Genomic DNA, 27,939 nt, shown 5'->3' on the forward strand with positions numbered 1-27,939 from the left:
TAAATCACTGGAGTAGTATGTAGTAAAACCTGTATAATTCATTCAAATGATGGCTTATCTCCATTTCACTTTGCATTTTCTTTCCAAACAATGGCAATTTCATCAATATTGTGACTGGGACATCCCATAAGGTCAGTTAATGTTTCACACAATATTTTGTTTCTTCATCTTAATAAATTAACAGGCCCTTAATATACCTTTATTCTTTCAGTGAGTTTCATTTTAGCGGCTTAATGTGCCATATACAACTTTTTGAGTGATAATAAATAAAGCAATTTGATATCACTTGCTACGACTGCTCATGCTAACCACAAAATTCTTCTCATATCAGATCCTTATAAACACAAATCAAAAAATCCAATCAGACTGCTCAGGATTTGAGTAATTTGATCAGACTGAATAACTGACCAAAAACAAAGTAGGATTGGGAATAAACTTCAGTGAGAAGTTTCCTTGGGACTAAATTTTAAACAAAACATTGTAAAGGTGGGATTCAAAACTCTTTTTGGTCCCAATAAAACCAGATTCGTTCCCATGCAAAGAGATTTACATTTTAAAGCAGAAAGGACTCGTTGATTGATTAATAATTAATTTATTTTGGCCTTTGTGTGAGCCCCATGGTTCTGCTTGTCGTCTGGAGGATTGAGTGTGACGCTTTTCCTGCGGTACGGTGTCACAGTGTGAAGGTTCCCCGTCGTCCGAAGCAGGAGCGGGAAATCCCGGCGGGAGGTTCGTGGAAGATGAGGCTGGACGGCGACTCCCTGGGCTCGGCGCTGGCTGCCGTCCTCTGCCTGGCCCTGCTGCTGCCGGGGGTGTGCCCGGAGATCAGCAACGTCACGGTGCAGAACGGTAGCGGCTCCGGGCCCGCGTCTTCCCCGCCCTGGGGCAACACTGCCGACAGTTCGGTGATCACCCGCGCCGTCGCCGTGGTTCTCGCCATCAGCGGCCTCGGGCTCGTCTACCTGCTGGTGCGGGGCCTGCGGTAAGGGAGGTGGGGGGATAGGGAGGTGGGAAGGGGTGGGGGGAGGTGGGAAGGGGTGGGGGGCGGTGGGGAGGTGGGGGGGTGTTAGTGGCGGGGGGGAAGGTGAGGGGGGAGAGGCAGGTGGGGAGGAGAAGGAGAGAGGCGGGGGGGGAAGAAGGAGAAGGAGAGAGGCGGGGGGGAAGAAGGAGAGAGGCGTGGGGGGGAAGAAGGAGAAGGAGAGAGGCGTGGGGGGGAAGAAGGAGAAGGAGAGAGGCGTGGGGGGGAAGAAGGAGAAGGAGAGAGGCGTGGGGGGGAAGGAGAAGGAGAGAGGCGGGGGGGAAGGAGAAGGAGAGAGGCGGGGGGGAGGAGAGAGGCGGGGGGGAAGGAGCAGGAGAGAGGCGGGGGGGAAGGAGCAGGAGAGAGGCGGGGGGGAGGAGCAGGAGAGAGGCGGGGGGGAGGAGCAGGAGAGAGGCGGGGGGTGGAAGGAGAAGGAGAGAGGCGGGGGGTGGAAGGAGAAGGAGAGAGGCGGGGGAAGGAGAAGAGGAGAGGCGGGGGGGGAAGGAGAAGGGGAGAGGCGGGGGGTGGAAGGAGAAGGGGAGAGGCGGGGGGTGGAAGGAGAAGGGGAGAGGCGGGGGGTGGAAGGAGAAGGGGAGAGGCGGGGGGTGGAAGGAGAAGGGGAGAGGCGGGGGGTGGAAGGAGAAGGGGAGAGGCGGGGGTGGAAGGAGAAGGGGAGAGGCGGGGGGTGGAAGGAGAAGGGGAGAGGCGGGGGGTGGAAGGAGAAGGGGAGAGGCGGAGGAGAAGGAGAGAGGCGGCGGGGGGGAGAGAGGCGGGGGTGGAAGGAGAAGGAGAGAGGCGGCGGGGGGAAGGAGAAGGAGAGAGGCGGCGGGGGAAGGGGAAGGAGAGAGGGGGTGGAAGGAGAAGGAGAGAGGCGGCGGGGGGAAGGAGAAGGAGAGAGGCGGCGGGGGGAAGGAGAAGGAGAGAGGCGGGGGGTGGAAGGAGAAGGAGAGAGGCGGGGGGTGGAAGGAGAAGGAGAGAGGCGGGGGGTGGAAGGAGAAGGAGAGAGGCGGGGGGGTGGAAGGAGAAGGGGAGAGGCGGGGGGGTGGAAGGAGAAGGGGAGAGGCGGGGGGTGGAAGGAGAAGGGGAGAGGCGGGGGGTGGAAGGAGAAGGGGAGAGGCGGGGGGTGGAAGGAGAAGGGGAGAGGCGGGGGGCGGAAGGAGAAGGGGAGAGGCGGGGGCGGAAGGAGAAGGGGAGAGGCGGGGGGCGGAAGGAGAAGGGGAGAGGCGGGGGGCGGAAGGAGAAGGGGAGAGGCGGGGGGCGGAAGGAGAAGGGGAGAGGCGGAGGAGAAGGAGAGAGGCGGCGGGGGGGGGGAGAGAGGCGGGGGTGGAAGGAGAAGGAGAGAGGCGGCGGGGGGAAGGAGAAGGAGAGAGGCGGCGGGGGGAAGGAGAAGGAGAGAGGCGGGGGGTGGAAGGAGAAAGAGAGAGGCGGGGGGTGGAAGGAGAAGGAGAGAGGCGGGGGGTGGAAGGAGAAGGAGAGAGGCGGGGGGTGGAAGGAGAAGGAGAGAGGCGGGGGGGTGGAAGGAGAAGGGGAGAGGCGGGGGGTGGAAGGAGAAGGGGAGAGGCGGGGGGTGGAAGGAGAAGGGGAGAGGCGGGGGGTGGAAGGAGAAGGGGAGAGGCGGGGGGTGGAAGGAGAAGGGGAGAGGCGGAGGAGAAGGAGAGAGGCGGCGGGGGGGGAGAGAGGCGGGGGTGGAAGGAGAAGGAGAGAGGCGGCGGGGGGAAGGAGAAGGAGAGAGGCGGCGGGGGGAAGGAGAAGGAGAGAGGCGGGGGGTGGAAGGAGAAGGAGAGAGGCGGGGGGTGGAAGGAGAAGGAGAGAGGCGGGGGGTGGAAGGAGAAGGAGAGAGGCGGGGGGTGGAAGGAGAAGGAGAGAGGCGGGGGGTGGAAGGAGAAGGAGAGAGGCGGGGGTGGAAGGAGAAGGAGAGAGGCGGCGGGGGAAGGGGAAGGAGAGAGGCGGGGGGAAGGGGAAGGAGAGGCGGGGGGAAGGAGAAGGAGAGAGGCGGGGGGTGGAAGGAGAAGGAGAGAGGCGGGGGGTGGAAGGAGAAGGAGAGAGGCGGGGGGTGGAAGGAGAAGGAGAGAGGCGGGGGGTGGAAGGAGAAGGAGAGAGGCGGGGGGTGGAAGGAGAAGGAGAGAGGCGGGGGGTGGAAGGAGAAGGAGAGAGGCGGGGGAGGAGATGGGAGAGGAGGGGGTGGGGGAAAGGTGGGGGAATGAAGAAGGGTAGGGGGAAGAAGTGGAGGAAAGGGAGAGGTAGGGGAAGGGAGAAGGGCAAGAGGCAGAAAGAGGAAGGAAAAATGGAGGAGATGAGGGAGAGGGTAAGGGGGGAACGGAGTGGTGGGAGGATGGGAGTTAGGATGCCATGACAAGTGAAAGGCAGGGCTGGTTAAAATATAATTAAACATCTTAAGAAATATATAGATTTAAAGTTGTTTGGTCATTAATGGGATTAGCATTCAATAGGGTTGGAAATCTGCAGGAAATTATAGGTTTTACTGTAGTGGGTAAACTGGGAAAGAGATGTGGTAGAGGAGGGTGGGCAAGCAATAGTTTAAAAGGAGGAAAAGATGCAAGGGATAGAAAGATATGGAAAAGCAAATGGCTACTGGAGGAGTTGAGGAAGTGAGGGGTTGATTTTGTGGAGGAAATGGTTTAGAAACCAGTCAACTCAATTTTCTGCTCTAAGTATTGGTATTGGTTTGTTATTGTCACTTGTACCGAGGAATAGTGGAAAAACTTGTCTTGCATACCACACTGCATTGAGGTAGTACAAGTAAAAACAACAACAGAATTCAGAGTAAAGTGTCACAGCTACAGAGGAAGTGCAGTGCAGGTAGACAATAGGTGCAAGATTATAACAAGGTAGACTGTGAGGTCAAGAGTCCATCTCATCGTTTAAGGGAACCTTTCAATAGTCTTGTAACAGTGGGATGGAAGCTGTCCTTGAGCCTGGTGGTATGTGCCCTCAGGCTGCTGTATCTTCTGCCTGATGGGAGAGGGGAGAAGAGAGAATGACCTGGGTAGGTGGGGTCTTTAATTATGCTGGCTGCTTCACCAAGGCAGTGAGAGGTATAGACAGTCCATGGAGGGGAGGCTGGTTTCTGTGAGGTGGTGGGCTTTGTCCACAAGTCTCTGCAATTTCTTGCAGTCCTGCGCAGAACAGTTGCCATACCAAGCCGTGATGCATCCAGTTAGGATGCTTTCTATCGTGCATCGATAAAAGTTGGTGAGTGTCAAAGGGGACATGACAAATTTCTTTAGCCTCCTGAGGAAGTTGAGGTGCTGGTGAGCTTTCTCGGCTGTGGTGTCTACATGGTTGAACCAGGACAGGCTATTGGTGATGTTCACTCCTTGGAACTTGAAGCTCTCAGCCCTCTTGACCTCAGCACCATTGATGTGGACAGGTGCATGTACACCGCCCCCTTTCCTGAAGTCAATGACTTGCTCTTTTGTTTTGCTGACATTGATGAAAAGGTTGTTGTCATGATACCGGGTCACTAAGCTCTCTATCTCCTTCCTGTACTCTGACTCATCGTTATTTGAGATATGGCCCACTACAGGGTATCATCTGCAGACTTGTAAATGGAGTTAGAGCAGAATCTGGCCACAAAGTTATGAGTATATAAGTACTTCAACAATAGATGGATAGCATCAATACTGAAGTCTTCTAATTGTTTTTGAGACAAAGGTTTAAATCTCACAGACCAATTACTGCAAAGTGATGCTTGCCCTGAATTTTGGCTTAAAACTGTCACTAGTTTTGATAACTGCCTTAAGCTCATTTTAAGCAAGCAACACTGTTTATATATGTTTCATTTTGTTTTGATCATTACTTTTTATTCCTGGTTTTTACATGTTTGATGTCTGATTTAACATAATTGTACCAGTGAACTTGCCTGTGGTGTCTATGTTATTGCTGCACAGTTCATTTGTTCAGTGGAAGTTGGACTAAATGGTTTGGGTTCTAGAGATGAAATTGGGACACACTAGGAGTAAGAAGGGGAGGTAGGTGAGAACAGAGGCAATGTTGTGAAGGCTATCTATTGGTTTTGCAGTGCTAAAGTGAGGCCACTTCTGTTTCTAAGACATAAAAGATTCTATGGCATTATTTTGAAGATAAACAAGAGAGCTATCTCTTCTCTCCTGTCTGTACTTTCTCTCAGTTGTTATTACTGAAACATTATTATTTGACTGCTGATTTGGGAGCTTTATATGCAAAAGTTGGCTGACATGTTGCCACATTTATGCTTGAAAAACTACTCAGTGGAATCTGCAGCAACAAAAATAGAATTTACAGACTTTGTAGGTCAATTATCTTTCATTAGAATGTTTTAGTGACCTGAAACATTAAACATTGGTTCCCTCTCCATTGTTGCTGCTTGACCTGCTGCATAGTTTCTGTTTTGCTTCAGAACTCCAGGTTATGCAGTTTGTAGTTTTTGAATAAATAGTTAATTCACTTGTCAAAATCAATTTCTTACAGAATCTGGAAATGTGAAATAACTGAAAATGCAGATGAAGTGGTGTCTGTGTGAGAGAGAGAGAGATTGTTAATGTTTTGGATCGATGTTAAAACTGAGAGAAAATTGAAATAAAGCACATTTAAAGTTGCTGATAAAGTGGGGAGAGATGGAGAGAACAGAAAGAGAGTGGGCTTTGAGTGAAGAGCAGAAGACACAATGACCATCTGAAAGGGGGTGAAACCCTTTGTGTGCCAAGTAAATTAAGGTGTTTTTATTATACACCACAGGTAAATGGTTTGTTTAAAATTTCTCAAGTTTCTTTTTTGAATGTTGGGTCTGTTACATGATTCAAACACAACTAATTCTTGTTTAAAATCCTGATCTTGTTCTAGAGGCACATTGAAGTACTTAAGATACTTCCCTTATCCTTGTGACATGTCATTTAATAAAATAAGTGATTTTTTTTCATATGAAGTTTATTTTAATTGCCAGGATGTGTTTAATTTAATGTCATGATGAACTGTGTCTGGTTGAGTATTATTGAAGTGATTGGGATTGGTGCCAGAGCACAGCAGATTTGCTAACGTTATTGCTTTGTTCAGAAGGTGGATAGACCTGGCAATACAGCACAGTCAGTCTTAGTGATGGGGATGTTTTAGAGACAGTAATGTGGAGAAAAATTAGTTGGCAGTCATGAAAACATTGCTGTTAACTGGAAGTAAAATTTATTAAAAACAAATTTGAATGGGTTTTTGGAAGTAAGAGTTAATGAGGATCTAGTGGTTGATGTTGCATATAAGAACTTCCATAAAGCATTTTATAATGTACCACATAATAAGCTTGTTGGCAGATTTGAGACTCATGAGATTAAAGTGGCAATGTCATTGTAAATACAAAACTTGCTGAAACACAAAGCAGAGAGGGAATTTTGAATGATTCTTTTTCAAACTGAAGGAAAATATACAGTGGTGTTCATCAGAGGTTTTGGTTGTACTAAAATTATCACATCAAAGTTTCATGTCACCTTTAAACTTTGACATGTTACTCCCCTCAATGTTCATTACATTTCAGGAGGAAGTAGACTGGAGAAATCAGAATCAGGTTTATTATCACTGACTTATTTGACGTGAAATTTGTTGTTTTGCAGCAGCAGTACAAACACACAAAAGTTACTATAAATTGCAAAGTAACTAGTGCAAAAAAAAAAGGAATAACATGGTAGTGTTCATGGACCATTCAGAAATCTCATGGCAGAGGGGAAGAAGCCGTTCCTGAATTGTTGAGTGTGAGTCTTCAGGCTCCTGTACCTCCCCGATGGTAGTAACAAGGAGAGAGCATGTCCCGGGTGGTGAGGGTCCTTAGTGATGGATGCCGCCTTCTTGAGGTGTTGCCTCTTGAAGATGTCCTCCTTTGTGGACGGCAGATGTAGTGGAACACAAGTATGAAGTGACTCATTTCATAGGAAGAATGAACAATTTTAACCTTGATAGGAGGATTGCAGCCACATTTAACTTCATTGAACATTTGTGGGTATAGCTCTGCTGCCATTGAGAGAATTGTAGCTGATATTCGGAAGTTGATATTTTGGTCTCCCTCTATCATAAGCAGGAGCAGAGGTGTAGAAACAGAAAACTGTAGGGTGTACATGAACCAATCATGAAAGAGTTCAAAAGGCATGTGGCTTTTTTATGTGGTATAGAGTGCAAAGACAATTTGAGTCATTGCTAAAATAAAAACAAAATGTTGGAAACACTTGGGTCAGGCAGCATCTGTGGAAAGCAGAAGTTAATATTTCAGGTTGATGATATTTTGATCAGAACTAGGAAAAGTTAGAAAACGAGTGTGTTTTTAATTGTTGAGGGGTGGGAGAGAGCTGATGGGAATGTCAGTGACAGTATGGAGACCAAGAGTGACCGAATGAAGTGCTGATGATGGTGAAGTCTTGTTAATCTATTTGGATGAAATGTAAGCGGGAGAGGAATGAAGATAAAGGACTGAAAAAACAGATGCTTGAACTGTGAGATACAAAATTCTGCAATTGCTGGATACCTGAAGAAAAAGAGAATGTTGGAAATGCCAGTGGGTCAGGCGGCCTTGGTGGAGGGAAAAAAAAGTTACAGCTTGATGAACTTCATTAGAACTTGCCTGTTTTGATACAAGCTGGAAAAGGTAGATCTGAAATTGATGAATCCGTTGTTATGTCCTCGGGGCTGGAACATGTAGAAAGATGAGATACTGTTTCTATCATTTATTTTGGATTTTGTTTCAATTGTTCAAGAAGCCGAGGACAGAGCGATATGGAGAATTACTGATAGGCAACTGGAAGCTCAAGATCACTCTTCTGGACTGAATAGATATGTTCTGCAAACAATCATGCAATCTGCTAAGTTATGCTAATCATTTATAAAATGCTGGTTGGACCCCAGGTGGAGTATTGTGGCCAATTCTGGGCGTCTCACTTTAGGATGTGTATCAGGGAGAGGGTGCAGTGAAGATTTAGCTGAATATTTCAATTCATTAGAACGACTCAGGCAGAAAAGCCTAGGGGTTTTCAATGTAATGAACCATTTTAGTCAGGGTAAATAAGAAAAAGTTCCAATAGCAGAAGCATTGACATCAGAGGAGATAGATTTTAAGTCAATTACACAGGCAAAAGAAATGAGTAGAGTTTTATAAAACAGTGGATTGTTTTGATTGAGTATGTATTGCCTGGATTCGTGATAACAGCTAACTGGACAGGGAATTTCAGAAAGTGGAAAAATTTGGAAAGATGGGGGGAATTGGGGTTAATGGGATAGATTTTTGAGATTACGTAAATGTTGTCCTTAGCATCATCTAGATTCTGATTGCCACTACATGCTTTCCCCATGTTATTTGTGAATTGACTTTCTGTCATAAGAATATATTGACTGCCCTTTCTGCTGAAATAAAGCAATTAGGCTTAGTTTCCTGCTTTCAAGAAAAAAATATTCAATATTTTACCACTTTCTAACGGTGCATTACTATTTCAAAGTAAGCAATTGTTTGACTTGAGCTGAATGGTCAGTTAATCAATTTCTGACAGTTCTGGTTGAGGGAAGAAGGTTGGTACAGACACTGTTGAATAGTGAACAGTAATGAGGCTTATCCAAGCCTCAAGCAGGCTGATGTGAGGGGTTTATTGCACACTGTACTTAGTGCAACTTTCCACCCCTTTGTGAGGTACTGTTATGCCCTTCTTTGGAAGACATTCCCCAAGTATGATTACACTCTGGTAAGCTAGGTTAATTCTTCTAAATTGATAGAGCTATTTCAAAGGTAAAACTTAAATGGATTTTTTTCTTTCTGAGCTATGTTCCAGGGGAATATTCTGCTGAAGTTGGTGCTGTTATTTCATTTTCAATGACATTCTGGTAGGGAATATGGAGCTGTAGGGGACAGGCTCCATCCTTGATGTCATTTGAAAAGAACTTCACACTAAATGTCTGTTCCCAGACTGGTTCTAAAGCTCAAGAACAAAGGTAGAGCATGAGAGACAGCAGTCGAATTGAGATGAATATATTTACTCTTTAATCTGCTAATTATATTCAGGGTTGTAATTCATCAGGGTATGGCATACATTTAACCATTAAGGAATAATTAGTGATAATCACTGAATAGAAAATGTAGACTCTGGGAGAGTTTTGTATTTCAAGAGGGTGCAGGTTTCCACCCTGCATATTTACAACTCCTTTTGATAATTCTGTATGTTTATAGCACTTTCTGGTTCTAATTTAAGGCAGTATTTTCTTCACCTGTTGTTAGCAAGTTGTGCACTTAGGCCCTGTGCTGGGACTGAAACCCTTGATACTGAGAGTGTGCTGCACTATCAGATGGGGAGGTTTTTTTTTCAGTTGAAACATTAAATCTTCCTCTGAAAAGCAGAGCCATCCTTGTTCTACTCTTTAAACTTGACACCCAGAACTCTGCTGCCCTAACTTGCATCAGGCCCTGCTCACTCATCACCCCTGCTTTTACTGGCCTGCACTGGCTCCCAGTTAAGTAGTGTCTCCATTTAAATGCTTGTTTTTAAATCTCTTTTTGGTCTTTCCGCTCATTTACTCCCATAATCTCCTGTGGCCTATAACCTTTTGGTGATGATCAAGAGGAACCCAAATTTTAATTGCCTTTAGCTGTTAAGGGCCAAATTCTGAAATTCCCTCCCAAACTGCTAAATCTTTCCTCCTTTAGGACACTTCTTAAAACCTTTGAAGCCTATGGTCATCTCCTATGTAGTCCAGTGCTAGTTTATTGTGTTTGCTAACGGTTCTGTCAATGGCCTTGTGATGCTTTTGTTATATTTAAGGCACCATACAAATTTATTGTTACATGTGGCTGAAAAAAAGATTGCATTGCCCTATTCATTTCTATTTTTCTACCATGCACAATCTTATCTTATTTCAGGCTTATTGCATGTGTGGTTAATTTTTTCTGCTGACATTGTCCAAGGGTGCCAATATAAGCATGAACATTTGTATTGTGATTCAGTGGAGGAACACCTTGAGAGAAGTTTCTAATCTTCCCCTAATTAACTTCTTGATTTGTATTGTAGAACTAAGGAAAATTACAATTGGAATGGATGAGAGCAATTGAAACCAATGTCAGCATTTCCCAGACGTTTTTGTATAGAATTACATAAAATTCAGCCTAGAAGCAGACCAACTGGACCACACTGCAAATACTCCAAATGAATCTCCTTTTACTCTTCCCCCCCCCCCCCAACCCAAGCAGTGCAGTCTTCCAATCCTTTCTTCCTCAATTGTTTATTCAGCTTCCCTCTAAATATACATAAGCTATTAATGTCAACCACTTCACGGTAACAAGTCCCACATTCAAACCTCAGCGTGAATCTTTTATTAACTTTATTTGTAGAAGTGTGATATTTGTGGTGTGGTCCACACACTCGCACCTGGTTAATCGGATCAAATGAAACTGTCTAAAAGCCGAGTAGTTGTAAGAGGCAGAGTAAGCTGGTTGTGCGGACTCTGAAGCAATTGGAAATATTGGGCGTTCTTGCCTTGTACTTTAGGGGTCAACTAAAAATATGGTTATAGGTCATAGGTCAGCTACGGTTGTAGTGTCATCTATTAATTCAACTGGGACATTAAATGAACAGGAAGCCTTTGCTGGCCAAGTTGTAAAACTATTTTTCTATATATAATAGAAAAACACAATGCCAAGTAAGCCACTCAGCCCATAAAACTTGTGTCATCTCTATAAAGGGGCTTTCATCCCTTTAACTTTGTTACTCTTTTGGTAATTGAGCAGAACTGGATTTTTAATTTGCTTTGCCTAACAATGGATTTCTGTTCCATTTGTTATATTGCATTGTAAAAACGTTTAAAAATGAATTAAGAGCCCATTTTGCTTAAGTAACCCAAGGTGTTGAAGCCCCTAATGAGGCAATTAGAGCACTTAAATATCCTGTTTAACATCAGTGTTTTAACCTGCAGTCTGCACCATTAGCATTGTGTTTAACAAAAAGAGTGTAATGCAGCTTACTGGATCCATTGCCAAGCCTGCTGTTTCTGCTCTAGCAGGGCGACAGAGGTTGCATAATATTACCGGTCACGCGTTTCATTGCCAGCTGTTCTTTGAAACAGTCTGCAGCACTCAGATTTTTTTAAATATCGGTTTGCATTGATAGAGCACCTTTTGCAATATTAAGACATCCCAAAACATGCTACCATCAATTGAACACTTTTGAACTTTAGCCACTGTCATAATGTATGAGAAACATTAAATTTGTGCCTAAAAACTTCCACTGACAGCATTGAAATAATGACTAGGCAATGTTTTAGTGAGAATGTTTGACAGATAACACAAGTTTGAAATTTAAGTATGAATTTGCATAGATTGGGGGGGGGACATCAAATGTCAAAGCAACTAAATTATCAAATGAACTTAACTTACTTTTTCTGAGACAATTATCTGAAACCTGTTTCTCATCCATTCATCTCCATTGAAATGAATGGAGTTGCTGAACGTTTGCCAGATTTAAGTTTGAGCTCCCAGATTTCCCAGTGTTAGTATTGGAAGCTGGTTCTCTGGTGCGGGAATCCACGCAAAATCTAGCATCGAAGCATGTAGATTGACATTGGCAAAGACCTCGCAAGAATTTCAAGACTTTTGGATGCGTGACCCTCAAATTTTGATGATCGGTTTGTCCCTAACTTGTTTATAAAATAAAGTTGTGTACCATTGTATTAGAGTTGTAGTAGGAACTTGACATTTTATATTTATTCCTTTTGTTCAGTAAACCAGATTTAATATTCATCTGCAAAAAGGGAATGTTTCTTCATAAACCATCCTGTCCAATGTCAAATAAAAACAGAAAATGCTGGGCATCTGTGGCAAGAGAAACAAAGTTAATGTTTCATGTCCGAGACACTTTATCAGAACTGGGAAAGAGAGCAAACAAGTTGTTTTTAAGTTGCAGAGTGAGTGTTGGAGGAACGAACAGGACAAAGGGAATATCTCAGAGTCAGGCTAGGGTTGCCATGGGGATCAGCTGTAAATGAGGTTATCTGGCCAATGGGTTAATGCAGGCAGAGTTTGAGAGAGAGAGAAAAAGAGAACCTGAGCAAAGGACCATAAGAGTTATGAAATGAGGGCATTTGGAGAGTGAAAACACAAAGGAATGTAAACATTGTAAAATGTAAAGCTGTAGGACAAGCCCAGCAGGTTTGGTTAGTGGAGAGAGAACTGAGCTAATATTGCAGTTGGATGACCTACAGCACAACTGTCCAGATCTCATACAGACAGGCAAAGTGAATTACCTTGATATTTCACTATCCATTAGCATGGCTTGACCTACAGCTATACATTTTGCAACTTTTACATGTTTCTCTGTCATTCTTACTCTGTAACTGCCTTCATTTCATAGCTTTTTATGTTCCTTTGTTCAGATTCTCTTTTTTTCTAACTGTCCTCATTAACAAATCAACTGAATACCTCATTTACAACTTATCCCCATGACAACCCTGGCCCTAAGTATGCCCTATATCCTCTCCATCCTACCCTGTCTATAACTTAAAACCATCTTGTTTTTTTTCCCCCCATTTCCACAAAGGGTCTTTGCACCGATACTTTGTTTTTCTTTCCATGGATGCTGCCTGACCTGCTGAGCATTTCCAGCACTTTGGTTTTTGTTTTGGGTTTGCAGAATTTTTGATTTTCAGTGACTGTCCAATGTTAACCCAGTGAAGAAAGTGAAAAAGTTGTATGATTTAAAAGAGAACTTTTTGCTTCTTAGGTTAAAGAAAACACAAAGAAAGAAGTACGGGCTGCTTTCCTCCTTTGATGACCATGTAGAGATGGCTCCAATGGATACAGATGACGATGACACAACTTTATTCGAAGCAAAGATCATGAGGAGGTGATGCTTGTGCTGGTTTGGTTGATGTGCTGCACCCAGTCCACACCTGCTGAGTTCCATGACTTTGTTCATGAGCCATTGCACCCCAGAAGACTTAACTTTTAATGTATTTGGGGTGTAGTTATCTTGTATATATTTTAAAGTCTTCCCATTTCTAAACACTTCTAATGCTGAATATATGAAACAAATTTAAAAATGGTTAGAAGCAACAACTTTTTATTTGAATAAATGAATCTTTTAAACTGGCCTCTTTCATTGAAGAATTGCAGAGTTCTTGATGTGGTACTTCATTCTGATTACTGTACATTACTTGTTGTGATACAAAGCTGACATCAATGCAGAGGAGAGAGGTGATCCCAATGTGCAAGGGAGTGAGTTACAATGTCTTAGGGCATTTTGTCCTTGGATAAATTGCATTTACAGAGAGGACCTTGCACATAAAAAGTTAAACCCAGAACAATTTTTCCAGGGCAGAAAAGCAGACATGACAGGTTAAGGGTTTTTAAATAAACCATTTAAGGAAACACTACAAGGTGTTGCTTTACAGAGAACATGAACAACAGGTGGGATACGTTGTTAAGTTGGTTGGTAGTCAACAGGTTGCCAGGTGGTTGTGATTGATCAAATTGTGAGGAATGGTCATTAAAGAAATGTGATGTTGGCATTTTGGAAGTATAAGACTAAATGGGCAAAATAATGATCTTCAACCAGAAGCTGACCACCTGCACTCAATACTTTAAACATTCTAAAAATTGACATTTAGAATATTTAACAGGTTGAAAATGTATTTAGATCTGACCAGTCACATAACTAGTAGTTTTGTGGATGTTGGTGAATTGGTATGTTTCCCTGGGTTTATGGTTGGTGATTTCATCACTGCACCTGCCTGCTGTGAGTACTGAATTGGTAAATTCACCCCAGGGATCATTCTTGGTCTAAATTTGCAAAATGATAAGGGAATGTTAATTGAAACTTAGTCAGAATCATAGGATCCTGTCCATGGGAATCTTGTGAAATGATTCAAGAGAGCTCTGTCTTGGTCCTACTGGGCATTGACCCATTGCAAAACTTTGCCTTGGATTGCACAGTCAAAGAGGCCATGGGTTACAGAGAAGGGGCCGTGTTGTTTGGACAGAATAGATAGTGATTCACAACGCATCTGACATTTTTGTAGCTAACCAAGTAGAGTTTGCTGAATATGTTGAAAACCTGAAGTGGAAAGTGTGCCATTTACATGTATTAATTCTCTCTTGCCATTGAACACAATCATTAAGAAATAGTGTAGGTGCTCAGCTTAACATACAGATATTTGGTCTGCTATGATGGTTGAAACTCTGTTCTCCTGCTTTCTCTTTCAATCTTTGCAGGAGCGTTAACTACACTGCCTCACAATCTTGCTGACTTTGCAGCCACTCAATTCTTCAAGACATGCTCCACTGCTTTGCTGTGAGTTTCATAGGTGTTCTGCCCTTTCCGTCACACAATCCTAGGTATTACTTTTCCACCCCACCTTTATTCCCAGTTTCCCATTAACAAAATCCCTCTTCCAATTCCTCAGCTATCCCTTTTGCAAATATCCATGCATGTTTATCTGAATGTTATTGTGTGATTGAGAGAGGAATAAAAACCTAATTGAGAAAAAGCATGGGCAAAAGGACAAGCTCATAATCCAGAGTACTTGGAGTAAGGGGCAGAAGAGGAAGAAGAGATTAATGGAGTGGGTTTTTAAAAGTCCAGCAAATGTAGGAGGAACAGAAGACTGAGAGAAGAGGGGTTGTACAGTTGTCCTTTGTTTGGGGAGTACTGTTCTCCCTATTACTTAATCATCTTTGAACCTTGCACGATAAACAAAAAAAAGCATTTATCCACTTTCTCCACATCCTATGTCAAATTTAAATGGCTGCTTGCCGAACACTGTAAACCAAAACTTTTTTTGGGTGCAGATTTGTTTATTTACCATAAGTAATAAACATGATAATTCTCCCTGCTTCTCCAACAATAAACGGGAAAGCCCGGACAGGAAATTGAGTTCAGTTCAGACAACTCGATGAGTTTCTCTTCTGTGTCATTCTGCTCTTTTACACGATAATATTATGTGCATTAAACTCTCCACTATTTTCCCTGGAAGTTCTGTGCCATTACCTTTTGTTTGTCACTCAGCTCATAATACAAAATCTTATTAAATTGATTATTGGGAATTTCAGTCTCTCAGCATTTAATTAGTGTTTAGAAGGTATGAAATATTTTCTTTTGAAAATACATGCCCCACTTTAGAAAAGGTTATTTCCCACTGTTCTTCCCTCTGAGATTTGAAGTCACAAAAGCCTATTTGCAAATGGCTGCATACAACAGCTTGCACTGATGTGAATTCAAGTTAATGTTCTTCAGTGAGAGGTTTCTATGTAAAGGTCCTTTCAGCAAATTTTTGCATTTTGCTGTTTGCAAATTATTGATTGCTTTGCTTGGATTTCACTAGGTTGTAGCAAGGAATTCTAGGCTTTCAAATGCTTGGACCTAGTAGTGTTGCCTTTCTCACCTGAATTTTCTGTTTACTTTGGTGTTTTGGTTCATTGGTAAATTTCTAGCCACTGAGTTATGTTGTCTTCAATTCAAATTCTCCTTCCAGAAGTTGAACATATTAAACAGGCTGATACTTTAGCAGTGTGCTGCACTGACAGAAATGTTGCATTTTGGATGACTTGTTAAACTGACTCCATCCTCTCGGGTGACATGAAAGATTTTGGACACTGCTCGAAAGGCATAGGCATTTCCCAGTACCCTCAACTCGCATTGTTAAAATATCTAGTAAATTTCTCATTGTGTAGGAGCTTGCCAAGTGTAAATTGGCTGTTGCATTTATACTATTATAATGGAGCTAAACTTCAAAATTATGCAATTGGCTAGAAAGTGTTTGTGTGTTAGAGAGAGGATGTATGTATTGACAGGTGTCTATGTGTGAGTCCACCTAATTTAACACCCATGCAATGAGCCTGGTCTCTAGTTATCTTGGATCCCTTTGCCACAGAATCAAGACTTCAGTCTACCAATTCCATATGGCAGCTTGTGTGCAATGGCTACCCCACTGTGAAAGAATCACACATAGCAACTTTTGCTTAGGATCTGAAGTTTGGGACCTGAAACATTAGGATCCTCATGGATGTGCACATACGTGAAACATAGTGTCTTGCAGACAATGCTGCTTCCTCGCAGGTCCAGATGTGGAGTCTGCGCATTCCCCTGTGACTGTCAGTATCCTGTGGACACTCTGGTTTCCTCCCACATACCAAAGACTTGATGGTTGGTAACTGTAAGGCGCCCCTAGTGTAGGTGGGTGGTAGGACAGTTGGGGAAATGGATGGGCATATGAGAGAAAATTGATTACAGTGAAATGAATGGGATTGATAGAATTGCTCTGAGAACTGGCATAGACTTGTGAGCCGAATGGTTGCCTTCTATGGTTTTGAATGACTTTATGATACAGTATACTCTCAGCCATCTGGCATCCATGGGGAATGGGGGTGCCAGTTCCATGAATATGCTCGTTGCATGAGAATTGCTGAAAAAAATTACTGTACATCACACACTCGTATTCTATGCATAAACCTGTAAATAAATTGCTGAGCTATATGTCATCTCCTTACTCTTTTAAATAATGTTCTACACTGCAATTATATAAATTAAGGCTAAACAGTATTAATGTGAAATACAGCAAACGTCAAATGAATGGCTGTACCTGCCATCACATGAAGTGCCAAATCTTCAAAGAGGACCTTGCTTCTAATCAGCTACAACTGCACTACCCTTGCTTATAAACATAAATAAACTAAAAGTGTCTTTTCACACTTAATTTGAATAGCACTTCAAATAAAATTCACTGAGTCAATTTTCATAAAAACAAAATCTTATGTAGGCAATACATAAACTAAAATCTATTAATTCTAAATATCAAAGTCTAAGTGGTAGCTAATCTGGTCTAGGCTACCACTTAAGCTAAAATCACTTGTTTCTAAATGTCAAAAGGGCAGTGTAATTTATTCATTGTGCTCTGAATACTCTAATGGCATTTCATCAGCTTCAAATTCAAATCTATGTTCTTGGAAATAAAAGATGAAATTGCTCGATATTCTTTGAAATTTTTGCTGGTTGCATGAGAATTCTGGATGCATAAATACAGGATAAATGAGAGTATACTGTATGACATTTCCAATTATGACAGACCTGACTGATGCTCAGTTATCATAGCCCAGGATCATTGACATTGCTGTCTTATGTGAGATGTGGACAGGAGATGGCCAGCTCAAAGAACATGGTGTCAAGAATGAGCTATTATAGTATCTCAGCAACCCCCTCTTTGGAACAAATGAATGTCTTATGACCACAGGGCTGGATCTCACACAACCTGCACCCCATAGTCATCAGGTCAGCCTGGATGCTGCTGATGTGGTTAAGGATGACTTGAGCTCTAGCCTCGCATTCCAGAGGGCAACCATTCTGATATCCTGGGCAACTTCAGTGCCAGGATCAGAAAAGTCATAATCCTCTGGCAAGATGTGTTTTGGCAAGGAGGGAGAAGGGAAAACTAACTTGGGTGGAGTGTTCATATCAAAATACTTGGAGCATAGCCTTGTCATAATCAATTCCCTGTCTTGTCAGTGAAACAAGCATTAGACCTGATGTCAATATAACCCCTCACCCCACTCCAATCCTGACACTGGCACCTGTTAGATCACATCATCATCCAAGCAAGAGATGTCTCCATTACCCCGGTCCTAAAACAATGGCAGCAATCGAAACATTTTCACAAGACAATCAGTATCGAAGGCCACAAGGACCCCTCAATGATAACTCTTCTCAGGCAGTGCCCCACAGATAACCTGACAACCTGCAACCAGCAAGAATGACCATGACGACTGGACTGCCTTGAAATCCACTGTAATTAGAACCCCTGAAGTTCTCTATCAGAAAACATCAGGACTGGTTTGATAAGAATATCCAGGAGCTTACTAACAGCATAGCCAAGGCAGGCTTGGATTGGAATCTCCACCTTGCCTCAACTTCAGTCATTAAGCTGCAGTATGCAGATGGTGCTTGCATTTGCACATGTTTGGAAGCTGCTTAAGTCATTGTTGCCTCATTTACTGAAACATATAAGAGAATGGACCTAATGCCTCATGTCCATAAAACAAAGGTCCTCTTCCAATGTGTTCCTGTGGTACAACATCATCTCCTCAGACCCTAGTAAATGTAGACGGTTTCCCATTTGTGAGGAGTTGCCTACCAATGAAGGCAGGCATCAGTGAAGAAATTTGCCACTGCTTTCAGTTTCTCAGCACAACTTATGACTGTTTGAGGAAAAGAATATTTGAAGATCAAGATCTCAAACCTTACACAAACCTCTCGGTTCACCAGACAGCAGTGATTCCTGACCTTCTGTACTCTTCTGAGACATGGACTGCCTGCAGCAAACGCCACAAAATATTGGAGTAAGACCACCTACTCTATGCAAGGCTCTCTAATTTCAATGGCAGGATAAGCAAACCAACATCACCAGCATTAAAGCCTTAATTACATTCAGTTGCCTCTTATGGCCAGACCAAACAGATTCTATTTCCAAGTGTTATCAAGAAGAGATTGCCAGGTGGACAGAGGAGGTGATTCAAAGATTCCTTGAAAAAGTGCAGCATCCCCACTAACTTGGGGAAATTCTAGGCCCATGACTACTCAAAACCTTCAGGATGGCGTTGAGAACTTTGAGTGTATTCAGGTACGGAAGGAGCGTACCACCTCCAAAACTATCCGCCTATCTGCCCCATCTTGCAGCTCCTGACCTACCTGTGGCAGAGTCTGCAGGCCCCAACTTTGACCTCTTCAGCCACCATAGAACTTGAGTGGAAGCAAGCTATCTTTCATCCTAGGGATCTGCCTAAGAGGAGGATTGTGAGTGTGAGAGCAGCTAGCATTTTTGTTTAAATTCAGTTAGATCAGTTTCTGCTGACATTTTTTTTCCAAGATGAATAACTTGAATTGTGATTGCCTCAGTTTCCTGGTCACTGGAGGGTGTGGTGCTTGGAAGACTGCACCACAGTGATAGGAGGGAGGGTTGGTATCTGGTCTTAACAACTCTGCAATGGAGAGCTGTAGGCTAAACAAACAAGCTCTCTTGATAATGTTGGTGTTTAAACAGAAGCAAACACTGTGTTTTCAGCAACAGGAGAAAAAATGTGAACTGATGATCTTGCCCACTTAAAATGATAATGATTGACTGTGATGTGTAACACTGAGAAATTACAAACCTTAATATACTGTATAAAATAATGGGAATATCACAGCCAGAACTGAAAAAGGCGCTATTAACTAAAGTAGTCTCACCACCCCATGAAACTCCGTATCCTAAAGTCATAAAAAGCATCCTTTTTATTCCTGTACCCCACATTCTGTAGGAGGGAAAACTGTCAGTTGTCTCACCTGGGATAGTTTACTTAGTTGACTGTATCCAACAGCTTGGTTTCCCAGCTATCTGCAACTGAACCCAGCAAGCATTTGTTGCTTCTGCATCCCTGGATATTGATTGTAGTATTCAACTTGGTTTAAAGTTCTTTTGCCATTTAGGGACAGATGCCCAGTTACTTTGACCTAGAACAAAGAGTTTTATCTATTTTCATTCATATATTCCTGGCATGCAGATAATACTGGCAAGGCTGGTATTTGTTACTCACCCCTAGCTGCTGCTCAGCTGAGGAGGCAGTGAAGCACATGCAGCAGATCACATCACGCAGGGATGGTAAATTTCCTTCTCTGAAGGACATTCGTAAACCAGATTGATTCTTGCAACAGTCCAGTACTGGTGCTATTTTTGTTTTGTTTCGAATTGATTACTTGAATGTAAATTCACCAACTACGATGGTGTGACTCAAAGTAGAGTCTCTTGATAAACGGGCCAGGCTGCTGGATATGTCCTGTAATCTTACCACAATGCTACTGTAAGATGTTGCATTACTGGATTAGTAAATCAGAACCAGAGGCACTAGTTCAAATCCTACCAAGGCAGTTGTGGAATTGTTATTAAATTTGTGAGGTTAGAGAAGCTTGTATTAATTATGGTGGTCATGAAATCACTGGATTGTCATAGAAACTACTTGGTTTGCTAAGATCCTTTCTAAAGGGAGGAAGCCTTCTGTCCTTACCCACCCTGGTCTGTGTGTGACTCCAGACCCATGGCAGTGCGATTGACTCTCAAGTCATAGAGCCATACAGCACAGAAACAGGCCCTTCGGCCCAGCTGGTCCATGCCAACCTACATTCCCATCTAAGCTAGTCCCATTTGTCTGCATTTGGCCCATATCCCTCTAAACCTTTCCTATCCGTGTACTTGTCCAAGTGCCTTTTAAATGCTGTTAATGTACCTGCCTCAACCACTTCCTCTGGCAGCTCGTATTCAGAAATAGTAATTAAGGAAGGGCAGTACGTGCTGGCCTTGATGATGATGCCCACACCTTTTAAGTAAATATTAAAAATTATTACATTATATGGCTTTAAATTAACTACTGAGATTTTCTCTCATCAATTTTTTCTCCTTTATTTCCCTCCAGAAGCCTTGCAATTCCTATTTCAGCCTGCAGAACAAGCCAGTCTCTGGTCTGAAAGCTGTCTTGAGCTGGAGAACCAATAGAACATACTACTGGTTAGAGTTTCCCTGTCCCTGCCTTTACAAAAGTGGGTTCTCTGTTTAGAAATAACATTGGCACAGGCCAGTAATACCTGGAGCTGAAGTGGCATTGATGCTGCTCTCTGGAAGCAGCTGATTTAAATATCAATGGAGAAAGAGAAACGTAGGGAGGGATCAGTCAGCATCTAGTTAGGAAGAAATTGAGTTTATTGCAATAGTATAGGTGCAGAATAATAAGTTTTTCTTCCCAGAAACTGCATGTTTCCATTATTTTCTATTTTTATTTAGATAAAATTGGGACAATTTACTTGAAATATTCTCTTTCCCGATCATTCAACGCAGGGTCAACTGCTTAAAATTGAGCAACTTTTACTGAAGATTGTATAAACTCGATCCATTCCTGGTAACGTCAATCATATGATGTTCCCCTCTTCAACCCAGGTTCATTCTTCACTGCTGTCTTTTATAGTCCTGTTTAAATCTTAATTTGTTTTTTCATGACTGCAGTTTTAACTTTTCTGCTCAATCGTGCATCTTTTTACATGACATCCTTTTATAGTGCATGCACTGTTGTTGCACCCATTGCAAAAGAAAATGTTTAAAAATACTGCACAGCTCAATGTTTTCTCATTTTATTGAAACATTAGATTTGAGATAAGTTAGCAAGCAGTATAAGGCAAACTTTAGAAATGGTTTTCTATACCTTTTCAGGCTGCGCTACTCCTGCAACTGTCATCAATGTAAAGCAACTTGTAACCAGTTGCTGACAAGCCTAGATGACAGCCCGGATACTCCCCCAGCATCATTTTCACCTTTTCATTATGTTACATAGAGCCCATTATGTTTATAATTGGACTGCATCCATTCTTGCATTCATAGACTAGTGCGGTTGCACTAATTACATAAAGTCGTGGAACTGGAACTAGAATTTTGATTTGTTTCTGTGCAACAGCTATTTAATCTTGGCCCTTTTTCGGCATCCAAGTTTTTTGTTTCCGAATCAGGTTTTGTTGGGCAAGTTGCAACCACTTAAATAGAAACTGCAAAATGACTAATTTATGATTTTAATTATATATTTTTGTTTGCAGATAATAAGCACCCGAGGGACTTACAGTGAATGTGACATTACTTGTTGTGCAGTTTTAAGAAGCTCCCTGTCACCCACTGATTACCAACCAATGACTGAAAATATTCGTCTGGTTTTGTGTGGGACTGGACGGGTAACAATTCCAGCACAAACAGGCTCTTCAATGAAGGAAACAGTGACTTTCTTCAGCTTTGGGGGGAAGTTTTATGCTGACATTGAAATTTCTGTATCATTTTGTGTCAGTCATTCAGAAGATGAGTTGAAGATTTGTCTGAATGAATTGTTTTTCTTAAAATTCTACTTCACAGCAAGTGGGATTTGCAAACCTTAAAACATAATTTTCTGTAATGAAATATTTGCATTGATGTTGTTGTACGTAGTGGAATGATTGCTCTTAAGCCATTCACTGTGGATAACTGTATATATACAACATGGGGGCAATGTTGTATAAATATTTGGTGGTTGGCAGAGAACAGATGCTCTTTGGAAGAAATAAGTAAACCTTTTGCCTCTTGTGGCACACCGTGTTTCATCCATCTTAAAAGCTGTCCCCAGAGCCAAAGTTAAATAGCCATGGCCCTCCCAGCAACAGGGCTATATTACGCTTAAAACATAGCAGCATACCGTTTGTCCCTATTAAGCTATAGATGGCTTTTCAGAAAGTCTCTGCTAACCACCTAATTTTTAAGCATGATGTTGTCATGTAGTAGTGCCTGCTTAAACAAAAAAGGGAGCAATCAGTTAGGTGTCATCGGTTGCTGTTTAACACAGAATGCTTCTTAACCTATTGCACTCGTGATTCTAATGCACTAAAAAGTTCTCTTTGGTGGGAGGAGAACGGGGGAGAAAAGTCAGGTTAAAAGAAAATGTTCCTTTTCAGTGACACCAGTAAGAAAGCAGAGTTGTTGCAATGGTAGCAACTCTCAAGTTCCACACAAAAAACAAACGTTACCTTGGCACATATGGGCAACTGACTTCAGTTGCAAGGAAGAAACTCTTCAGTTTGCTGTTGGATTGATTTTTCTAAACGTAACCATGACTTACGAAGTTAATTTGACTGAAATCCTCCTCCACGTGGGCTTAGCTATGCTTTTACAACCTGATTCTAGGATTATTTCATTGTTAGCTTAAATAATTTCAGTCCAGGCCAACGTGGTATCACTCACGGGGTGCAAGCTTGTTGGAACTGAAGCTTTTTACATGCCTTCTAAACAACATGAAAGAAGCTGCAGTTGAATTGCATAGTTTTTTAAATTTACTGGTTCATGGCAAGATGTTTTTTAACCTTTTTAAATATTTTTGGTGCTCTTGGTAATGAAATCATTCTTAACAGATAGGATCCATAGATGTAGGTAGAGTGGCTCAGAGGGATAGATTCCTCTGGGATACGGGTCCATTCCTGTAATCGGGTGTTAAGCCAGTCTGTACCAGATGATGGGTGAAGCAATTGGGATTTATTACACAATGTCCTGTGCCAAAATGAAAGGTGTATTTCAATTCGGGCTGGAGAGGAGTGGGGGAGCTGCAGTGAGGTTTTGGCAGGACAGCCCTTGGGTAGGAGAATTTGGGGATGGGATGGAGAAGCTGGGTGAGGGGGTAGCAGCACAGAATAATTTGAGCACAAACTCTGTTCGCCATTTCCATGGCGCGGACTGGCACGCCATTTCCATTCCACTGATGGTATTCCCTATATTAGAGATAAATGCATGACTTTGACCCTAGTTTAATTGTTAAATTAATCCAGTTAATTGGAGATAATATTGTTGGAGTTACATAAAATGTCCATGGAGTACAGTAACAAAATGCAGATTTCACGGCATTTTATGCAGGGACTAAAACGAGCTTATAATTTGTTTTAGGTTTAGCTTCAGGGTTTGAACTGTTTTGGTAATGGGGAACATTAAGGAAGAAATGAAACTGCCTTTGCCTTTTTAAAAAAAATACAAAGTGGCTTAATGACAGAAATTCCTGCTCCTAAATGGTAATTCCTGCTCTTTGTTTCATAGAAAGTTGATCGTTGTGAATGGATTGCTGAACCATTGGTTCACTCCATGTGGCATTGCATGAAGCAGTCAAAGGCAACAAAAGTGCTGAAGGAAACAATGAGTGAGGGATTTGGGGGGAAAATATAATTGATGCTACTTTTGGAAGAAATAAAAGCAAAAGACCAAAGCTGCATAACTATTGCTTGTTATAATGCACTGGTGTATTTTGTTGTGTAATCTTCATCAGAATGAAGCACATTTGTACAGAAGAATGGAACTCTTCAATCTTGTCTTGGCATTGAGCACATCCATAATCGGATAGGAGAGAAAATAAAGTATTCTCTAATTTGCACCTAACAGTAATACCTGCCCACTGTGGGTAGCACCCTCTTACTGCAACAGGCTGACACATTTTTCTGTCTTTCATTTGGAGGCCTGTCTGATTGAGATCACCTCCTAATGCCAAGTTAGGAGTAGATCGTTTTTCACAGTGGGATTCTTGTATTCATGAGGACTTGGATTGAGGCAACTCGAGCTCAATTCATGGGTAATACTGTGCAGCAGGTGACAGGCTTTCAATGCTGCATCTGTCTGAATATGGTTTTATTCCAGGGCACCGTTGAAAAACAAGGACATCTTTAAGTGCCCAGTTTTCAGCGTTTTTTCTCAGCTGTTGTAGTGACGGCAGTGATCTGTTTCACATTATTTATTGATAATACTGGATCAGGCAGTGTGTTGGCGGCGAGGCAGGGTGTATGGCTGGGCTTACAGTATTTATTTAACCAAGACTATTTGTTCAAAAATTATTTACAGCTTGTAGAAAATAAACTACAGCAACTTCTCTGAGTAAAAGCAGGGTAATTATCCCAGACAAATGCAGTGAGTGGAGAAGAGTTAAGTTGTGTTTAAAATTAATCTTTGTGATTACTAATAGTGTGGTCAACAGGACTGATAGAATTGCCCAGTTGTGCCCACTTTGCCTGGCCCTAGTATTGTTAATGTATGCAGTCTTCCATGTAACTGGGCCGACCCCCTGTTAAAATAGGAGCAAAATTACATCTATGAATGTGTTCAACAGCCTGGAGGGATGTGTCTACATTGTGGCTGGGCCTACATCCACCAGAGAAGCAAAAGTCATTGCCTGTCATACAGCACATTTGTAACTCAGTGTCCATATTAGTAGAGCTTCAGGGAAGGCCAAATCAGCATCAAAATAATGGGTTGGCCTGCTTTTGTTCCATTAATACCTCTTGCCCTCCCATTCTTTTCCAGTTTCTCTTCTCCAGCAACCTGCATTCAGTTTTACTTGGATTGTGTTGTTAAATCTGTTATAGGTCAGGGACCTGGCAGAATATCTGGCAGTATGTGTGACCACAGTGTGAGATTACCTTTATTCTATGGTTTTATGAGTTGGCTAAACTATTTTTGGATTCAGAAGAGCTTTGTTACTGTACCTTGAAGCTTGTGGACTGCTTTGCTTATTGGGAAATAATATTAATTAAGTAGGCCACGAGCTAATCCTAGCCGACCTATCACTGGGACTAGTGCTACTAGCCTTAGTAGCACTGAGCTGAGCAAATGGTGGAGCAAACTTAGCCAAGGTCTCTTGTGCAAATGAAACAGTGCTGGAAAGTATGCTAATGGAAATCAGAATGGATGTGGTAATCAGGGCAATTTAATAGCCTGCTTGCACTCAGCAGCAGGTTTTTCTAACAAGCATGGGCACTAGCTAGGAGGGGAGGGGGAAATAGGATCATTCCAGGAACTGTTGCTTGGTGGTGCAGTATCACAAAGCAATGAGCTGGCATGGAGAAAATGGGCTGAATGGCCTCATTCCATGCCACGTATTTCTAGCTTTTTAATGCTGCAATACAGAGAGGACTGAAGAATTCTTCCACCTTGAGCAAATGTACTCCGGCAGAAGGCTGCACATGGAGGCAAAGTGCTAGGAAAGGAGCAAACTGGACAAACACAAGTCAGATTATTCTTTGATGAATGTGCTTATTTACAAAAACACAGCATTTGGTCCCAGATGGTTTGCTCCATTCTTGTTTTTAAATCAGCTGAGCAGTACAAAACCAGCAAATGTGAGTTACAGCAAGTATCATCGAGACATTAAAGATGCTGCTGAGCATTCGCATAGTGTGAGAGGAGGACATTAGTCAGCCTTAAAAAATTTATGGATTATGTTATGTCCTTGTACTAATCGAGAGGAAAAAAAACTTAAAAGTAAAATTTGTACTTAACAGAAGAGTAAATCACTTTGTGTAATGGATCACTTCATGGTACATTAGCCATTTTCTTCTCCAGAGAACAAAACAAGTTTAATTTTGAAAATACCTGTTTCAAATGTGTGTTTGTCTGTTTTGTTGCCTGCCAAATGGTGAGATTCAGAAAACGTGATGAGTGTGTGTTTAGCATGTAAATGAACAATTGATTTTATTTTAATCAGTGTAAAATGTTTTTACTCAAAAGGAAAATCTTCATCCTTGGTGAACTGGCTGGCTCTGGGTAAAAGAGTCTATGGAGAATTGTGCTGTCTCACATTCCACTAATGTTTTGGAAGTTACTTGGTCCCAGGTTTGGGAAAGGGGGCTCCTGCTTTTTACTGCCCACCAATATCCCCTCCTGAGGAAAGCCAATGGACAATGAGCTGAATTAGGAACTGAGATTTCTACCTCCCCATCCCCTTCTAGCCTTGCAGGTAAAGAATAGCCACGTGGAATGAGTACTGGAGCAACGCATCCAGACTAAGCATGTTGTCCCTTCATTGAGAGGGGGAAGAAAATTTAATGCAGTCATTGAACATTTGAGCGGTTACTGAGGGAGTTGGTCTGTGCAGCTAGTTTGTGTACTTTGTCCTCTCTTCAGTACCAGCATAGTTATTATCATTCCAGATTGTTGGAGGAACTAACTCCAAACTAATATTAAAAGTCACATAATAATGCATTGTGATCTTGAAGTGAAATGACGGATCAGTTAAATGCTTCATGTGATCTCCCATTGGTTTATTTTGGTTTTCTGTTATGGGGCGGTGTACGTTGCACTGAAGGGCTGTTATTTTCAATTGGTTGGAGGGTTGAGGTAAAACGAACACTTCTTATAGGGTGGAGTCTGTCCCTTTGCAGCATTATCTTGTTAAAACACTGATCAAGGTAATCAGATCATAGTATCTGTGGGGATATTGATGGGAGCATTACTTAACTGTCTGTGGGCAAATTTTATTCAGATTGATGTGGACCATAAGTCAGGCTAAAGTCCTGGGAACCAGAGAACATGGGAACGTAATTTATCTTCATCTCCAGATGGGTGGGTGTGCAAGTGACTGGAAGTGCTTATGAAATTGATTAATTAATTAATCGTCATCATCCAAACAAACTATTTTGTATAAGCAGCCAGTTCTAAACCAGTGTTTATGCTTGAAACACCTGCTGAATTGCCTTTGTTTAATTAATGTTCATAACCTGCTGAGTGTTCCCTGACCTTTTATTATTCTTAATTTCCAGCTTTTCTGTTTAGTTCAATTTTTTCCAGCTTAGCATTCATAAAGTAATGCTGAATAGAGCCAAGTCCTTTTTATTCCAAATGTTGTAAATCTCTCCACTGCAGTACTACTGGAGGTTGTATTTAAATTGCATTTTCCATATTGGAGCACCATGTACTATGGTCATATGTTAATAAGGACAGGTTTAGAGTTTGCATCTCCACAAACCTGATCCACTATTCACACCTAATCTGTATCTTGGCCATGTCTACACACTTTGTTTTCATAGGTTTTTGTTAGGCTGCTTCACTTTTTGAAACTTTGAAATGGATTTGGCCCCCTCTCAGTTTGTGGTGGGAGTGGGGCAGGGGCCGAGGGTGTTAGTGGGTCGCTTGAGTTCCAGATTTCCACTAATTGGAGCCAGGAGCTTCCCCACATCACAATTTTAATGTTCTATCTCCTTGAGGTAGACTCAATACCCCCACCTCTCCCAATTGAAAAAATAGGGTGGATGGAGAAGAATCTTCAGCTCCTTTCAATCATCATAAACATCTTCATTTGATGGGAGCATGTTTTATTGAGGGTTGAAAGGCAGACACAGGAACTTCAGTTAAAGATGTTTGCTGCTAATATAACTTAAGTTTCAACCCCTCTTGATGTAGGTCAATCTTTGCTTTTTAGTGCTTGAATGAGATTGAAAAGAGAGCGTATTATAAATATGATTCAAACTGCACAAAAAACACAAATGTAAAGTGTATATAATGTACTTGGGTAACTTCAGTTGTTCAACCATGACCAATAAATTCTTTTTTTTGTCAAAAACACTGCTTTGCACTTTTTTTTAAATGTTGAT

The 27,939-nt window shown here is 42.2% G+C and overlaps 1 protein-coding gene across 3 annotated transcripts; it reads left to right on the forward strand.

Moving 5' to 3' along the window:
* Positions 1-603: 603 nt before the first annotated feature.
* fam174c (family with sequence similarity 174 member C) lies at positions 604-27,892 on the forward strand. 3 transcript variants are annotated; one of them, XM_052037828.1, is made up of 4 exons: positions 604-982; positions 12,742-12,864; positions 14,232-14,310; positions 21,619-27,892. In XM_052037828.1, exons 1-3 carry the CDS (start codon positions 618-620, stop codon positions 14,263-14,265), a joined length of 522 nt encoding a protein of 173 aa, XP_051893788.1. In that variant the 5' UTR covers positions 604-617; the 3' UTR covers positions 14,266-14,310; positions 21,619-27,892. The 3 variants fall into 3 exon arrangements, with proteins under 3 accessions (XP_051893788.1, XP_051893789.1, XP_051893787.1); XM_052037829.1 differs by lacking the exon at positions 14,232-14,310; XM_052037827.1 differs by lacking the exons at positions 14,232-14,310; positions 21,619-27,892 and adding an exon at positions 20,454-20,520.
* The last annotated feature ends 47 nt before the right edge of the window (positions 27,893-27,939 follow it).

Source organism: Pristis pectinata, chromosome 24 (genome assembly GCF_009764475.1).
Source record: "Pristis pectinata isolate sPriPec2 chromosome 24, sPriPec2.1.pri, whole genome shotgun sequence".
NCBI lineage: Eukaryota > Metazoa > Chordata > Chondrichthyes > Rhinopristiformes > Pristidae > Pristis > Pristis pectinata.

Excerpts from the sequence above, each read along its gene's own strand:
- fam174c (XM_052037827.1), top strand. The coding sequence starts at position 618 with ATGGTTCTGCTTGTCGTCTGGAGGATTGAGTGTGACGCTTTTCCTGCG. Across the intron at positions 983-12,741 it reads CTGCTGGTGCGGGGCCTGCG|GTTAAAGAAAACACAAAGAA; the intron begins GTAAGGGAGGTG and ends TTTGCTTCTTAG. Across the intron at positions 12,865-20,453 it reads GAAGCAAAGATCATGAGGAG|AAGCCTTGCAATTCCTATTT; the intron begins GTGATGCTTGTG and ends ATTTCCCTCCAG.